The sequence below is a fragment of the Purpureocillium takamizusanense genome, chromosome 6 (assembly GCF_022605165.1).
Source record: "Purpureocillium takamizusanense chromosome 6, complete sequence".
Classification (NCBI taxonomy): Eukaryota; Fungi; Ascomycota; class Sordariomycetes; order Hypocreales; family Ophiocordycipitaceae; genus Purpureocillium; species Purpureocillium takamizusanense.
The window spans coordinates 537,951-555,368 of record NC_063073.1 but is presented as its reverse complement, the minus strand read 5'-3'; the positions used below and the strand labels follow the sequence as shown (position 1 = coordinate 555,368).

At 58.5% G+C, this 17,418-nt stretch overlaps 4 protein-coding genes across 4 annotated transcripts; 3 read left to right on the top strand and 1 right to left on the bottom strand.

Annotated features, from left to right (window-relative positions):
- Window positions 1-2,501: 2,501 nt before the first annotated feature.
- Window positions 2,502-2,862, top strand: JDV02_006644 (uncharacterized protein; the record flags this gene model as incomplete). Its single annotated transcript, XM_047988059.1, has 2 exons — window positions 2,502-2,564; window positions 2,623-2,862. The coding sequence occupies 2 exons, from the start codon at window positions 2,502-2,504 to the stop codon at window positions 2,860-2,862; spliced, it is 303 nt and encodes a 100-aa protein (XP_047844050.1).
- Window positions 2,863-4,672: 1,810 nt separating this feature from the next.
- On the top strand, window positions 4,673-6,393 carry JDV02_006643 (uncharacterized protein; the record flags this gene model as incomplete). The annotated part of the gene is made up of 6 exons (XM_047988058.1): window positions 4,673-4,703; window positions 4,771-4,794; window positions 4,907-5,638; window positions 5,692-6,041; window positions 6,122-6,295; window positions 6,349-6,393. 6 exons carry the CDS (start codon window positions 4,673-4,675, stop codon window positions 6,391-6,393), a joined length of 1,356 nt encoding a protein of 451 aa, XP_047844049.1.
- Window positions 6,394-7,524: 1,131 nt separating this feature from the next.
- Window positions 7,525-9,693, top strand: JDV02_006642 (uncharacterized protein; the record flags this gene model as incomplete). Its single annotated transcript, XM_047988057.1, has 2 exons — window positions 7,525-7,604; window positions 7,665-9,693. The coding sequence occupies 2 exons, from the start codon at window positions 7,525-7,527 to the stop codon at window positions 9,691-9,693; spliced, it is 2,109 nt and encodes a 702-aa protein (XP_047844048.1).
- Window positions 9,694-10,481: 788 nt separating this feature from the next.
- JDV02_006641 (uncharacterized protein) lies at window positions 10,482-11,795 on the bottom strand (the record flags this gene model as incomplete). The annotated part of the gene is made up of 1 exon (XM_047988056.1): window positions 10,482-11,795. The coding sequence occupies one exon, from the start codon at window positions 11,793-11,795 to the stop codon at window positions 10,482-10,484; it is 1,314 nt and encodes a 437-aa protein (XP_047844047.1).
- Window positions 11,796-17,418: the final 5,623 nt, after the last annotated feature.

The following is a 17,418-nucleotide window of genomic DNA, read 5'->3' as shown; positions in this document are numbered from 1 at the left end:
GGGGGGGGGGGGCGGGCTGGCAGGGGGTGGAGGACGGAGGGAGGGAGGGGGGGCGGGTCACCCCCATCTGCCCAATGGACCCTCTCCACTCTTTCCCGACGCTTGTCAGTTGATGGACCCACGAACTGGTTAATGGAATCATTTACTCAGTACTTAAGGTACCTACTAAGCTCGGTTCCAAGTACTATCAACGCAGGAAGAAAGGAGGAGCTGGCGGGCCAGCGAGTGAGTGACAGGTAGAGAAGTAAGTACCTTGGGCTAGAGGTACTAAGCAGCATGCTGTGATGCATTGCAGCTACTATAAGTATTTATCTACCCAAGTTGCTACTACTAAGGTGGGTAAGACCATGGCGTAAGGGGACATCCAAAAGTACTCACGAAGCAGCGCCGATGGTGAGCTTCACGCAAATAGTAGCAGCAACGCCAGCAACCAGTGCCAACCCTTCTCCACCCTTTCCGTGCCCCCCTTCGACTGCGGGGCTCGATTCACACACGATGGATGCCTCTCCTTTCTCTCTATCTCTCTCTCTCCTTGGGGACACCACCACCGGTTGGTTGACGGGAATGCGCGGGCGTACAATTAGTTATACTCGCGCCCCGATTTAAAGTTCACTTGGCCGGAAACGTCAGACGCGCAACGTCGCACCGCCCATAACCAAGGTCACTCTATGCTGTGCACTGCCACTGTGCTCTCGGTAGGTAGGTTGTATAGGTGAATGTCTGTTTCTCCGAGGACATTGTTGCAGGCACGGCGCGATGACGCCGCTTACACTGCTTTTATTACCTCGCCTGCTCGCTTGGGGGCAGGGGTTGGCTGGCGCTCCCCTGTTGGTGGTCGGCAATTACCTGCCACTACTAGGTACGTATGCGTAGCACTCATGGAAGAAAGAGGTCGGGAAGGACAAACTGCTTGCATGTACTACTACTATTACAATGCCTGAGTGCGGAGATAAGGTAGGTAGGCACTGATCGACTGTCGTGCATACTATACAATGGCTTTTATTACGTATGCCCGGTTTATCAAGATATCTGGGTGGCCTGAGTTGCGGGTTTCGAGGTCCCCCCCCCCCGCCGTCCTTAGGTCCCTTCCGACAGGCGACGCCGCCGCCGCCGCCGCCTGCCCGCCACAGACAGTGGAGGCAAGCACAAAACCCTATATGCCTAGGCCGCCCGCCCTGTGTGACCCGACCTGTCGCCGGGCCACCTTCCGAGGACGCGGTGCACCCGAGGATCAGTGATGTGCCCTGCCCCCCCCACCACCCCCATCCCCCCCCAATCTTACATTGCAACTAACTACCATATCTGGGGTTGGGAAAGACAGGGCGCGTGCTGCCGCTGCTTCTGTTGTGCTGCATTTGCTGCTGCGTGCTTTGCGCCACCCGCCTTCAATCAATCAAAAGTCGATCGATCCCGTCTAACGCACATACCTGCTCATCTTTCAAATGGGTGGATGGCCGTTCGGATGCGCTGGCCGGCAGTGCTCTCGTTAGGTACCTGTACTAAGATGGACATTGTAGGCCCTAGCAGATCTGCCTCCGTACTACTTGTGCGCCTACTAGTTAGAAGTACTTTTATACTAGTACCTTAGGCAGTACGCGCTCGTACGCAGGCACGCATGTCCTTACATACTACATGCATGCATGCAAGCACACATGCACACAAGCACTACTAAAACTACTAGTTCGAGCATGCCTAGTAGGCTCCCCCTAGAATCTTGCGGATGAAGCGCCGAGTCTGTGGCACGGATCGTTGGAGCGCCCCGTCTCCGCGCCGCTTGTCACTCTTCGTGAAACATGGGCCGGGCGCCCACACAGTGCAGGGCCCAGACTGCGCTCTGCGCGCTGCGCGCCTCGGCGGCGCTCATACATGACGATATCGCACCGCCCGGCCGCCGCCTCCCAACCCCCGGAAGGCTGGGTGGCCTGTTCTCCCACACACGGGGTACAGTACAGCACAGTGCTGCAAGTACTGTACCCGCACAATAGCCAGCACTACAAGAATGAATGAAAGCCCACCGGCAGAGCGAAAGCCGTGGCCACCCCCGGTCTGTTGCCTCGACGGTGGCTTGCCCTGGAGTCGTACGAGTGCGCGCGAGTTGGCGTGTGGATCATGTCAGCCCGGCGCCACCGCCGCGCCCAGATCTCGGTGTTAAGCATCGGCTTCTTCCCGTCCGCATCCTAACTCTCCTCCGCTTCGTTCTCAAGGAATCGGCCCCCGGAGTCGGCACCGGTTCATGCACTCCAAGCGGAAACGGGGATCCTACCAAGCCATTCATCGATGGAGGGGCAAGAAAGGGGGGGGGGCGGGGGGGGGCATCAATGGGGGAGTGTGATCGAGCGACCGAGATCCTGCGATGATGGGTGCAGAAGGAAACGAGAAAGAGAATATCGTCTGTGTGTTCCGCGCCGATACGTTACCTACCACTACCTACTCCGTACGTACTGGTCCAATGCGGCGCGGGATCTCGGAGCTCGTGTCTCTGTCTGTCGCGAGATGCAACCATGCACGGCACACAAATCGCCGCCCCACCAACTGCCAAGGAGATGGTGACTCTACGGATCATTGCAAGTACTCAAGCTTCGCTACGAAGTGCTTAAAGGCTGACACGGAACGCTGTGGGAGAGCCCGCTCCCGCGTCTGGAGTCGACTGATGATGGCTTCTGCACCTCGGCTCGATGTGGTGTGCGCATCTGGTCGCTGCAGGCACCGCGAGAGCTCGTCGCATCGGAACCCGTCGAACAGGATGAATGCGCATGGATCAGGGTACATGCCGGACGACTCGGAGGCTACCCCTGGATCAACCATCAATCGTCGCCTGCCGAGTTCGTTTGGCTTATTGCTTCCGGACGTGGAACCATTTGAGCCATGCATAAGTGCGCTACTATCGGTGGGGGTGAGGTCGCCTCGGCTCCCATTAGTAGCAGCAAGAGCCACGGATCACACTGTTGTTTGACAATCGCTAGTTGGTCGTCATCGAACATGGGCTGTTGTAGGGTGCTGTACGTGGTAGTACTACTACGTGCTACTACTACCATGTTCATGTCGCACTGGGGGCGGGGGCGAAGAAAACGAATGCGATTCCGTGATGCGACCCTACTTCCGTGCGACCTGTGGACCAAGTCTCGGCCCCTCGAGTCTTGTCGATGGCGTCGACGTGAGCGTCTTGTTGGGCGCCTACTTTGCACACACACGCAGTCGATGAGCCAGAGCAGAGCTACTAGGCAAGAGTGAGCGAAGCCGGGACTCGTCCGCGCTGAGGTGACTGCGCGATCGCTTCAGGCATTCTCGCCATGCCAAGGCACCGTGGCCGCCGATGAGGCAGGCGACACAGAAGCGTCGTCGTGACGTGCGTGCCTGCTCCGCGCGAGGTACCTGCAAAGGTCATGGATGGATGGACAGGCTGTCCCTGACACCAACCATCATGGGCAAGGCAGCGCTTGGGAGGTCGAGCCACGACAGAACGGCCACCCTCTCTGCAGCAACGCCGCCAATAGTCTCCTCGTCGATGTGACAGGTCAAGCAGGCGGCGGGTCGCCGTCGATGGTCGTTAGCGGCAGCGTGGCGGCCACGCGACGACGAGCGCTGGTCTGCCACTAGAAGTAGAAGAACGTCGGCGTCCTGCACGTCGAGACCGTCTATTAGTTTCCTTTTCCCTGTTCGTCTTGCTTCTCTCTGGCGCTGCAATCTCCCCGAGGGCGCTTCGCAAATTGGGGGCGGAGCAGAGGCTCAAAAAGTGAGTCGACAGACTGATTTCTAGAAGAACCTTGGGTGTTGTGGCGCACTCGGAGGCAACGCAGGCGCCTCTCCCCTATGAGCGGCTCTGCCGGTGCCAGGCACCGCGCAGCCGATACAGACGACCACCGGCCAGTGTGGGTTCGAATTTTGGCCGCGGGGTGTCATGTCGGCGCTTCGCCGCTGGAAACAATTGGGCGAGACCGTAGAAAATTGCTGGTAATAGTAGTAGCAGCGATGCATACCTCGGGGCCGATATGGTGTGACGCTCGGCTTGCATCTCGAAGCAGGGCCAAGGTGCAGTCCGAAGGCGGCTCCCCAGGTTAGTAGACAGACAGTGGAGGTTTTAAGCGCCCGTCGGTCGATCAGGGGACGGGCAGGTCCCACAGGAGCGCGTAGCGAGGCGATGGGGCCGCCAATCAATGGAGCTGCCCCACAGGTAAGGTTCCGTTCCCGCGCCCCCAGCGTAAGGTACCTTAGTACGGAGTACAGCGGGTGGGGTGCCTACCTAGCATCGGCGGCAGTGCCTGCCTGCTTGGCTGGGCTGGGAGCTCGCCGCCTCAGCTAATCACAGGCGAGGGGGAAATTGATAGCTCCCACGATCATGGACAGCCTCAGCTCGTCCCAAGGGAGCGTGTTTCATTTCTGCTCACAACGTCCGCTTCGTCCATCGTCGTCTCCTTGTCTGGTCTCGGGCTAGCTAAAATAAATCGCGCCCAGCCTGATCTGTCTGCCGCCGCGCGTGCTCACCTCGCCCGTTCCTCTGTCTCTACGTACGTATTCGGTCAACTGCGGGGTCCTTTGGCCTCGTCCACGATCTCGACCGGGGGTGCCTTCGCCTCGGGAGGCAGCAGCTTCCATCACCTGCTCTTCGTTTTTTGCATCCTAACCACGCCCGATACCTTGCCTCGACTTTCGCCGCTTCGACAGCTCCGAAATTATGTCGGCCCAGCAGCCGCAGTATTACCCGCGTAGGTGCACCCGGTGCTTCGTCCAGTCCCCTCAATGTCGACGTAGGGCTGACTCTCCACCCCACAGCTCCTCCAGGTGCCGGCAACGGAGGTCCGTAGCGACAACTCTCCCTGACCCTATCTCCGTCTCCTTCCCCCATCTGCTGAAGATCGTCAGAGACAAGCATCCGCCGCCGACGATTGCTGATGCCCTCCACTTACAGGTGCTCAGCAGCATCCACAGCAGCAGCACTACCCGCCGCCACCTCCGCAGCAACAGCAACAGCATCACCAGTACGCGCCGCCTCCCACCTCGTCCCCTCCTGCCCATCAATATCAGTACGCCTCTCCTCCGGTCTCCCCGCCCGCTGCGCAACAGCAGTATGCCGCTCCTCCTTCCGTGTCTCCGGGACACCATCATACGCAGAGCTATCCTCCCCCGCCTCAGCCGTCGCCTGGCCATGCCGTCAACTACCCCCCGCCTCCTCCTGCCGGGCAGCCGACGCCCTCTCCCCAGCCTCACCAGCCGACGCCCCAGCAACACTACGCGCCGCCTCCTGCCACTCCTCCGGCGCACCAAGGCCAGCCGCCGCCGCAACAGGTACCTCAGCAGCAACAGTACCATCCGCAGCAGCAGACGACTATTCCTGTCCGTCCGGCCGCGACCCCAGACGTGAAGCAGCCGCCACAGTACGATGCGCCCCCAGCTTTCCCCGACGCTGAGGCTCCCTATCCGCCCGAGAAGCAGGGCCATCACGAGCAGCACCTGGACACAAGCAACCCGGTCAACCTCGTCGCGGGGGCCCCACCGGCCGGACACTTTGTCGGGGCTGGCGCAGTCGTCGACGACGACGTGGGCACGTTCAATGGAGGCAGCTACCGCATCAGCCACCGGGACACGAATACCATCTTGACCATTCAGCTCGCCATGGGCTGTCCGTTTGATGCCAAGCCAGGTAAGTGCCCAACACTACCGGGCAGGCGGTTGCGCCGCTGATGGACTCTCCAGGCGCCATGATTGCCATGTCGCCGACCATGACCCTGCGTGGCACGGTCAAGTTCAGCGTCAAGAAAATGATTGCCGGCGCCGACCTCAATACGTCCAACTACATTGGCCCCGGAGAATTGCTCCTCGCGCCTCCCATGCTTGGCGACATCACCAGCATCAGACTCTCGGGCAACGAGAGCTGGTCTGTCGGTCACGATGCGTACCTCGCCTCCACGCAGGGCGTCATCAAAGACCACAAGCGCCAAGGCCTCGGCAAGGCCATGTTCAGCGGCGAGGGTCTGTTTGTCTACAAAATGAGCGGTACGGGCATCATGTGGTTGACCAGTTTCGGCGCCATCATCAGGAAAGACGTGAGTGTCGCTGCTTGCCACCGTGCAGGTCGGCCGGTCCAGTCCACCGCTAGCTAGCTAACCTATGTGACTACGTACAGCTCATCGATGGGGAAAAATACATTGTCGACAACGGCCACCTCGTGGCGTGGAACACAAAGTATGTGCTCGAGCGCGTTGCTTCGGGCGGGATAATATCAAATTTTGCCTCGGGCGAGGGACTCGTGTGCAAGTTTACCGGTCCCGGCACCATCTTCATCCAGACCAGGAATGCGGTACGTTGTGTTTCATCATCGATGGGCTCTCGTCGATGCTAATGTGCAGACAGAAAGCCTTCACCGCGTACATGGGAGGACAAAGTGTTCAGGCGTGATCGCAGCGACTTTTTGGTGGGAATGTTATTTGCGTTTTGAGTGTTGGTATCTACTTGGATGGCGAATTGGTCAGCTTGTCGCTCTACCCAATATCACAGCAGGTCTTGCGCCACGGTACGGCCGGTCCCTCGACGTGCTTGAGGTTCGTTTGGGATGTCGAATGCATGCGTGCGTGCGTGCGTGCAGGCCTGACATTTGCTCGACTGCCACGGGAAGAAGAAAGAGGCCGGCCTGCGCCGCCGCACTCGGCTTCGCTTCGCCGTGGCCATGGCACCTGCCCAACAACACTGGCCGTTCCCGCGCGCCTGCCCGCTCCTGTCCACCTCTGACCGCACCTGCCTCCCTCTCCAGCTTCTAGCTGCTTTGCTCCAGCTAGCTGGCTGCTGCCAGGTCCAAACTTGTCCCCTTCCTATTGTGCTTTGCCCAGGCAAGATAGACGACGCTTTTCCCACCACAAAACACCCCACGCACGGCACGGCACGGCTTCAGCGTTGCCCCTTTTTTGGATTTCCAAGCTTATAGCCCAGCAAACCTTGAACAGCCTCGAGCACCGCCGCCGCCTTGCCTTAGGGCCGCCCTGCCTACAAGCGTTTCCACAGCGAGCACCCTTCAGGGCCCGTCATCTTGTTCAGGACGCAGGCCCGGCCCTGTGGCTTCCTCTAGGGCGACTGAACGAGGCGCGACAACACCCCGGGCAACCTGCAAGCGTAGTCTGCACGAGCCAGACCGTTCAACTCAAATACACCCGCGTCCGTGTTTACAGGCTTCATGACGCGACTAGCCAACTACGCTTTGTTTATGCTATTCAGCGAGCCCTCCTGGTAGCTGGACTTGGCCCGAACCTCGTTCTCTCATCATCTCACGCGAATCTTGATTCCGATCCCGACCAGCCTGTGAATTCACAAACTCCAGCTTCTTGACATCTTCTAGTCTCCCTATTTACCCTTCCTGTCGCAAGACTCTAATCACCGTCTGCCAGTCCGAAAAAGGCACTCCTCGGGCGAACGATTCTCGTCCGCTCTTCCAGGTGGTGTTTGGGCTGCCATCCCAGGTTGTATCTACACCACCGCGTCGCTCAGGTCTCGACAAGATATTAGTTTCCCCCCTTCTTCGGAAAGCACTAACCCCTCATGACAGTCTACGTAGAGCTCCCCAAGCTCATATCTTCCCACTCCGTCCAGTCCAAACCAAATCGCCTCAACATGTCTCCGTGAGTGTGCCTCGCAGTCGAGGCTGCCTACAGACATGGCTGACTTAGTCTTGCACCCAGCGGTCTGGCCCAGCAAGGTGGCACCAGCTACAACAAGCCGGCGCGTCGATCCAGGAGCCTCGCGGTGCAGGGCTCTTTGGTCAACAAGACGCCCCGAGCTGGCGGCTCGCCCACCTCCGGGACCAAAATGCACGCACCAGACAGCCAGCGCACCAACTCCAAGCTCACGGAGGCGTTGAAGAACCCGAACTGGCGAGATCGCGGCATTGAAAGCGGCTCGTCATCCTCCGCCAACCTCAGCATGGACGAGTCTCGCATTCATGCGTCCGACGATGCGCTTTCGCGGCCCCGAGGATGGCCGTCGTCTTCCTCGGGAAACTCGTACGCCGTCGAGCCGGATGATACCAACAAGCGCAAGGTATCCGCGATCGAACAAATGTTCTATCCCCTTCCGCCGGCCAACGCCACACCTCAGGGGACTACCCCTAAACACGCTGCAGGAAAGCCAACAGTTGGGGCAGAGGCCTCTGGCCTATTTCGCGTGCTGGGGCAACGTAAACTTGAAGGTTGGTCCAAGGGACCCGACATGTTCTTGCTCGACGTCTCAGATCATCACGAAAATGGCCCGGCAAAGCACCTCGGCGGCGACGTCTCTGACACCTCTGCACACATGCAGCACGGGCCTGTGACCATAATCTCCACTCATGCTCGGCAAGCCTACACCGGAGGCAGCCGAGCTGGCGTCAACTTGGCCCACAAAGGAGGCTACACTGATCATGGAGTTTATGGCGATGGCAATCTTCAGACTTTCCATCGCAGCGATCCCTTGGGCCACCGTAGTCGCCCTGAGACTCGCAACGGCTTGCATGCGTCGCCCTCAACCCGGAACCTGGAATCGTTCCGTCACAGCAACGTCTATGAGACTGGAGCCATCTCTCAGCACCACTTCGGGCGTATCACCGCTGAAACGCCCGCTGTCCGCGAAGTGGTTACAGGTGCCCGTCTTACAACCTACGAAGAGGAATCACGCGCCAATCTTGACGCCAAAAATGAAGCTTTCCAACGGATGCTCGACAAGCTCAAGAAACCAGCTAGGCCCAGCGTTGTGCAGGCACAAGTCTTGAGGGGCAGTAGCCCCAATTCTGGTCACGGACACGACACCTTTGCCCATGGCCCATCTGGACTCGCCCAACATGACGCCAGTAGTCACGATGTGGTGCCCGTCGCACGAAGAGAGTTCACTGTGTCCGACTTTACGGTTCCCTACGGACGTGTCAGAAGTAACATGCATGAGACGGAGTTTTCCAGTGACTCGACCACCAGCACGACTTCAAGTGCCAGAAATAACTCGCTGAACCCTAAAGCAAGAGAGTTTCTCTCTTTCAAGCACAGTCTGCGACGTTCACCCCGGCGCGACAATGAGGGGCTCTTTCAGGATCCTATATATCTCAGACTGCGTGATTCTCAACATCACGACGCAAGCGAGTCAACGGGCTGGGGTGAAGCCGATCTTGATGAGACCAAACCAGATTCCACCCCAGATCCGTTTATTCGTCACTACGACAGAATTGGGCCAATCCAGGCGCTCAACTTGACTAGAGCGCCGGACGTTCGCAACCTGGTTCCTCTTCAACCCGCCCCTGGCCTGCCCTATCCGTTTGTCCCGGCCGTCGATGTCGCGGCTTACCCGCCCGATCCCACTCAGCTTGTCGAGGTGCCGCACGTTCTACCCAGCTTATACACTGGAGCCAGCATCTTTGCTCGCCCCAGCGCGGGCACGAGTGCGTGTTCCGGTACGGCTCCGGCGTACCGCTCGCTTCCTTCTCGGCTCCAATATCCACCTCTGCCGGTGGCTCCTCAGCCGGCTGCATATACCCCGGCTCCGGCTTTCCCACGAGTCCCCGCTGGTCGTCCAGTTCCTGTGCCAAAGCCTCAGATGCCGAACGCGCGCGAACAGCAGGCATACGAGGCGTACATTGAGCAGCGAAAGGCCATGGAGCCCGGCTACGCCATGGAGTGTCGACAGAGGCAGCAACGCAGAGCGAAGCGCAACCAGGCGGCAAGACTCGGTGCTGCCGGAGCTCCTTAGTCCCACTTCACGACTCTCTCTCTCTCTTCTCTTTTCTTTTGACCCTGGACAGCTCTCCCCCCATTTTGTATCATGGTTTTGGGAACCGGCCAGGCTTGTTGCGAGCCGCAGTCACCAGTCTGACTGCGGGCTTGTCTTGATTATTGATCGTGGTTTTGTTGAAGTTGTTTATATTTTCTTGACGTTTTTCCTTTTTCTTCGGTTTTATCCCCTTTCCCACTTTTAAATTCCTGAGCTCGGCAAGGGAGCTATGGCTTGAAGAAGCCATGTCTTGCATCATGTGGTCTGTCTTTCGAACCCTTAGACCTAGGCTCTGCCGTATTTGTTGGCCTCGCATATTGTGAGCAGAACTCGTCTCCCTCTGAAGAGCGCGAAATGACGTTGCGAGGTTGCGTGCTTTGGGAAGGAGTTTGCGAGCACCGAGTACAGTTTCGTGCTGCCGAGGTGCAGACAGGAATGTTTGCAGACTCGGAAGGACTTGGGGCCCCTATGGGCAAGGAAGGGGATAGTGGCGTTATATTATGCACCGCTCGCTGGCGTCATGTATTGTAAGGTGGCCTTTCTTATTAGTATAGAATACTATTGCCGATAGCAAAGCCCTCTCCTGACCTGGACGCCTCCATGTCCCGTGCCTTGCCCTGACACCTTTCCCAATATAATGACCAACAATCCCATCGTGGGCGCAGAAACCTCCCCCCCCCCCCCCCAAACGGAAACACCCGTTTTATGAGCCGCCTTTTTTGTTTAAACCCTGATCTCGACAAGCTCGACGATCGTTCCAGGGGAAGTCAGCCCCTACGCCTCGACGGACCCCCTCGGCTCGGCGGGGACGCCCGGGAACCACCACCACCCGCCCTGGACTTGTTGTTGGACTTGCCGTACGGCTGGCTCATAACGATTTTGTCGCCAGGCTCCTTCTTCAGGAATCCGGCGTCAAAGCCCCAGTCAAAGAACCACTGGCCCCTGGGGGCGTGCTGGTCAGGCTCGGGAGCGCTGTCGCGGAGGTGGACGGCCGTCATGTGGTTGAGGAAGTCGTCGCAGTGGTCCGTCATGCCGCCCTGGCCCGAGCTCGAGGAGTAAAAGGACTCGGCGCAGTCGGGCGCGTAGCAGTGCATCTTGTCAGGCACCAGCGGGCCCACGGCGTTCTTTGTCGGCTCCCTGGACATGAGGTCGCGCACCTGCTGTTTCGACAGGTTATCCGGTCGCAGCCGGCGGCCCAACTCGCCGGACAGCAGGTCGTAGTGTTTGGCTTTCACGTGGTCTTGGTACGAGTCCGGGCGGGTGAATCGCTTGCCGTTCTTGGGCAAATTTCTTTGGATCTCGTCCCATATCTTAGAGCGTGGAAAGGGAGGCTCTTCTCGGTCTTCCGAACAAGTGCCCTGGGTGCAGACCCAGAGCTTCGTGGCGAAGTGTATGGTTTTGACGTGTCGCTTCCATTCGTTGGTATGGGGGAATGTCACTGTGCATCCGACGAACTGGAAGAGGCAGGGGAAGTTCGCGCTACACAGTTTCTTGTGGGCTTTCAGCTCCGCGTCGTTGATGAATGCCTGCTCGCAGCTGGGACAGGCGTGGTCTGAGACTTGGTTGCGCGGTATTTCCACGGCGCAGCCATCGCTAGGCACCGAGCCGGGGTGGTGATCCGACAGCGATGGGGAAGTCTGAATGTTACTCTCCGAATGAGCAAAGGCTCCATGGCCGTGTTCTGCCGCAGGCGGCATACTACCATGGTCACTTGGCGCCGATGTCGTTGGCGCCGAGCCGTCGAACTGGTAGGGCGCGGTCGAGTAGTGCTGAGATCCGGACATGGGTGTGTGCACAAACGAGCCCGGAAACGCATTAAACGCGTCTGGAGCATGATGAGCGGTATATGCCAGGACCTGAGTAGTTGGTGCCGCATATCCACCCGTAGACTGTGTGAACGAACCCGACCCGGCGTTGTTAGCCGACAAGATAAGACTGTGGGCGTCTAGAGCAGGCGCATGGGCATAGGGGTAGAGCCCATGACCCAGATTCCCAGCGGAACCTGGGGTCATTCGACTCGGGGAGAGCCCGTGCTCGTCACCGAAATATTGCTCTCGAATGCTGGAATCGAGGGGATCCATGACTCGTTACGGCCCAACAGTGCAAGCAGATGAGGGGCACGGGACAAGTGGGATGTAAGAAGAAGCTCTATGTTCGGATTGCTGGCCCTTGAGACGACGGAGCGGACTTGGCACCTCGAACGCGAAATGTATGCGAGTTGACCTGCGTACGTATTGGCAGACGGCCTATATCCGCGGGCAGGGTGCAGCCAAGCGGTCGGTGCAGAGGTCTGGAGTTGAGGCCGCTCTGGTTGACCCCAAGTTGTTGGGTACGGGCTTCTCGCCTTGCACGTTGCTTCGCGCGCTCGTGTCCCGTGACTGGAATCGCTGTTGCCTTGGGGGAAGTAAAACCTTAAGGTCTTGCTTGGTAAAGAAGACGAGGCTGGCTATTCTTTACCCTCTTCGAGGCCGCTTCCCTTGGGGTATTCGACGGTTGGTGTTGCTGTCGAGCAAGCTGGACTTGCCGGGAACTCTTGGCGTATTTATACGAGCTCGCGGCATTGCTTTTCAAGTGCCGTGAACGAAAAGACTGATGCTCTACTGAGTCGCGGGAAACGCCAGCGTCTGCACGCGGACATAACAGGCAGGCAGGGTGGCCAGGTACATAGTCTCTTGTCAAGAAGAAGCTGCCCACACACCCACACCACCACATGGCAGAGCCTCAACGGGGCCAAGGCCAGGCCTGGATACCAGTGTGGCCGAGACTGTCCCTGGTCCGGGGAGTCGGTGAGCCAGTGTTGCCTTGCGAGATGTCGTCCAAGGCTCGACAAGCTCCACAATTAGCTCAACAGCAGCATTGCGAGTCTCCGGACAGGTTTCATCGGCGTCGGGTTTGCTACCGCATCAACCCGTGCTTGCACGCGACGCTGCTCTGGATCCTTGCCCTCGAGGGAACTTGACGCTCCTCACCCCTGGTTCAGAGTGAGATTTGCGGTGAGCGCGGGTGATCTGGTATGCCACCTGTTGCTGCTGGAGGAGACAGTAAGGCGTCGAGCAGTGCCTTGCGAGTGGATGAGGGCGCTGTCTGGTGGAAGGTCAACTCGCGCCGGCCGCCAGGGAGCGCATTACAGGATCGCCAACGCCGAGGGCGTCCGTGTGCCTCTGCGCGAGGGTCCCAGGGGCTCCACGCGTGATGCACAACGGATGCATATCCAATTTGGCCCCTCATGCAGTCTTTGTCTTTGTGGTCGAGCCCACGGGCTGCAGCGATGCAGCGCAAATCCGAGAGGAGGGTGAGGGGGGGAGGGGTGTCTATATGACATGGCCTGGGCAAACCCTCCTCTCTGTCACCAATTCTGGAGGCCAGGTCGCCGGGCCAGAGGCAGGCGGACGGCCATCATGTACCCCGTCGGCACAGCTGCGAGGCGAGGCGCCAGGCTGCTGGCGTACCAGCGCGCTGGGACTGCGCAGCGTCGCCATCTAATGCACTCGGAGGTCGGTATCCAGCCATGCGCTACTGCATTGGGACGGCATCGGTCCGCCACGGCTTCGCTGGCCCAGCGGGACTCGAAGAAGAGCCTGAAGCTTGGATGATGCTGGCCTGAAGACCTGAGTTCGGGGCCGTCGATGGACGAGTATTGCCAGGCGCCTAGGCTCTGTAGCGTAAAGGGGTGCTTGTTGACTCAGGTAGGCCGAGAGGGCATGGCGCAGCGAGCAAGTGTGAAGCACACAGGCCATCCATCCATCCATCCATCCATCCCGCGGAGAAGATCAACCACTCGGGGCGTCGAATCGGTTGCGAGTTGGCGTTTGGGAACCAACAATTGCCCCATCAGTTCCGTAATAGGTAAGCTGGCAGATGGGGGCGCCCGCCGGCGAAGGGAGGGTACTGTCGAGAATTAGAATTGGGGAGGAGCGGTATGAGATGGTGGTCCTGCCGAGACAAAGGCCGCAGCCGCAAGGATGAGTTTGAGTATTACGAGCGCAGGTGCAGGAAGCATCCATGCGGTGAGGAGGAGGAAGGGAAGGAGGAGGATGTGGTGGTGGTGGTGGTGGTGGTGGGCGGCCACCGTGATGGCCAGAATGATGGCGGAGGATGGTGGTGTGGGCAGGTGGCGTGCGCCCCCCTGACGGCCCTGAAGAAGAAACTGGGCGAATCGGCGGTGGCGTACGCTGTAGAATGGATGAGCGGCAGCAAGTCAACCGTGCCTTGCCCTGGTAGGCTGCTGCTCACCAAACTCAGGACGCTCCGGGGTTAGGTTGCTTTGGTGAATAAGGTACCTTAGTACTAAGGTACTAAGGTAAGGTACATAGCGAGCGCCACATGTCAAATTGCCTTGACAGTCCAAGTGTACCAACCTACCTACATGGCTACTGAAGGTACCTAGACGCCACGGGCTGCAGGGGCCGGCGGCCGTGGGGGCGCCACAATCCAAGTCCTAATATCAAGGTCAATCCACTCCATTAGTACTGAGTTACTAGGGTACGGTACCTACCTGTAGGTACACTGTAAGGTAAGGCAGGCTGCTACTCATCCATCCATTCGGGCCTCATGGACTTGAATAGCAACACTTTTTGCATCGCTCATGTCGGGGCCCTCCTGATCGCCTCACGTCCCGTCCCGCTAGCTAGCTAGCCATGCCACAGGCCAACGCCGAAACGTCGCTCATCCGGCTCACGGACCGGCTGGGACTTGTTGGCTTTTTTTTTTTTTTTGGCATCCTATTCCTCACCCGCCCAGCAGGGGACTGGAGGCCAACTCTCGGCTCCGCCGGGCGCGGAGACCGGCTGGTGCAACTTGGCCGGTGCTACGAGCGCCAGACTGTTCTATTCTGTTTTTGTTTCCGTCCCGTCGACCCACGCCCGACCCGGCATGAACTGCCTACTAAGTTAATGCGCTGGGAGGGAACGTCATGTCTCCATTTACGAAGTATTGCACGAAGGTGAGCCCCCCGCCCCCCCGCCTTGCGTCTTGTCTTGTGGCTGGTTTCTGGAAGACGCGTCGTTAGTGCTCGACCAACAAGTCTTGCTGCATTGTCATCGACTACGTACCTGAAGAGCACTGATCGCCTCAGGGGGGGGATCGGGCAAGACCCGACGGCGGCATTAGCCGTGTGCGCAGTGCGTACAAAGTAGGTACGTTTTCCTGCAGTGCAGTATCATGTAGGCAGGCACGGACCAACGTATTTCGAATGTGTGGCAGCGGCAGGATGGTCTGCGGCCTGTCCGCAACGCCCGTCTGATGCCCGAGCCGTCATCTCATTTCTAACGTCGTTTTGCATCGGCCGAGGCCTAAGCGCCGACGGCGCCGTCCATGGGCCCCCCCCCGGAGGCCACATGGCAACGACCTCCGTCATTTTGAGCGGCAGCTGGACCCGGTCGCATCCTTGTAGATTACCTGGTCGTGTCAAACGACCGATGCGCGTCAAGTACAGGCCAACATGTCGTGTGTCGTCAACGGACAGCGCCAGTGTCAAGATCGCAATGTTGGTGTGCGTCGCGAGCCACCTTGGTTGGTCCCTGCCACCGTACGCACATTCAGTACCTTATTCTGCACGACTTCATACTGACGTGCGGCCTACACGCGTGCAGACAAGAGGTATTGAACTCTTATTAGACAACCTTGCCTGCCAACCGACCATAAGCTTAGTACCAAGGTGCCAACAGCAGGTTGGTAGGTCAGTGTATAGTAGGTAGTACATACCTCTCCTAGCACGAAATCACGAACCCAGATACCCGGAGGGGTTTGTGGAAAACAGTAGCTGGGGGCCCTTGCACGCACGTGCTGTCGTTGCTGCCCTGGTCATGGAGGCGCTCCTTGCTTTGACGTCGGGGGTTTCTGTTAAGCAGAATTATGAATGCTTGGTCTTTGCCAATAGCAGACCCACGTACCAGGTGCACCTTATGTACGAAGTAGGTACTAACGTTAATAAGGTATCCAGCGAAGCTCCCCGCCCATCCCTTGACTCGGGCACCTTTGGATACTCCAAAGAAACCACTTACCCTACGTCAAATTGGTAGGCACTAAATTGGGCAGTAGGTACAGGTATCTACCACAAGAGACCTTACCTACGGGTAGTACTTAGTTTAGTATAGTAGTAGTACTTAAGCACCTTACAGAGAATGTCCTAACCCCTAAGTATCTAGTACTATCCGAGGTAGCTCTTGCCGCTCCGGGCGAATGGCATCTCAGATTGTCACCTGGCAAACAGGCACATGGGATGCGACTGTCTGCTGAGTCTTGAGAATCCCCCCCCCTTCTTGACTCCCCTCTCTCGTCCTCCGGATGGCGCCTTGCCACGCTCGCCGCGCATATCTTTTACACGGCAACCATTTTCGAAATTCGGGGGCATGGCACGACACTGCACTTTAACGCACCCCTGCCGTTGCCGGCTCCGCTTTCACAAGTGCGACATCCACATCCACATCCCCAGATCCCAGCCCCAGCATCTATTCCTCCCTAACGGTGAGACGCGGTGCGTCACGTATGACAGATTACAGGAAGCAAGCAGACAAGCAAGCAAGCAAGCAAGCACGCACGCACGCACGCTCGCTCGCATTGTGCCAAACTGAGAATTGATCATGGTAATAGCATCCGCAGAGGCCATGTCGGCGGCCCTCGGACGGGGATCAGACGTCGAGCATCTCCAGCCACCAACGAAACGACACACCACACACACACACACACACACACACACACACACACACACACCACATACACACATACATACATACACGCCCTACAACAACGGCCGGCGGGCACCCTTTTCGCCGCCGTGTACGCATCCTAATTTGGTCCGCGGTGATTGTCGACTCGAAGATTGTGGGCCCGTTGCCAAAATCTTTCGTTCGACTCTTCGCCTGACGCAGCGTCAGCCAAGTTGTTGGCCCGTTTTCGTGGCCTAGCTCCTTCTCGCCATTGTCGGCCGTTGCAACGGTGGCTGCCTTCGACCAGCGGGCCCTTCACCGGTTGAAATACCAACTACAAGCTACAGACGGCAGGCGTGTGCCATCTGTCTCCCCGTAGGCTCATGCGACGGCGTCGAGGCGGACGGTACACAAGGAGGGGAAGCGGGGGCCGGTTCGCCGTGCTGTTAGAGTTGTGGCACGCATGCCGTGAAAGAGGGTTGGCATTCCCAGACGCCCGACTTTACTATCTCAGGTTGGAAAGGCTATATACCAAGATCGACGGAACAACACCTGGAGCCTTCATTCTGACCGGCGACCGCCTTGCCGCGCTCACCTATGAGGTACGGATAGAGAGTACAGAGACGCAAGACGCAGTACGAAGGGTTCCCCATCTCTGTCCCAGACTTCCAAATGCCCTGAATGGGCGCCCCTACGACCACTGCGTCATCGGACAACGCGACGTCGCACAGCATGACCCTACTGTCTAGTAGTCGCTGATCAACAAGCGCCCGTAGCTGGCCATTTTTTGATCGGTCCCAGAAGCCGCTGCGTGCAATTCGGCCAACAGCCACCTCCGCTCGCTGACTCAATGACCGACCGTCGCTCGACCCCCAAGTCTGGCACTGAACCCTCTTCGCCCATGCATGTCTTGCATGGGCGACACTTGGTTCCTGGAAACGGTGCGAGATTGACGAAATCATTAAAATAGCAATCATCAACAGGAGCACAGGCGTCCAACGTACCTACTGCGGCCTGGAGGGGATGACCTCAACCGCGCAGAATCTAGCCAGCAACA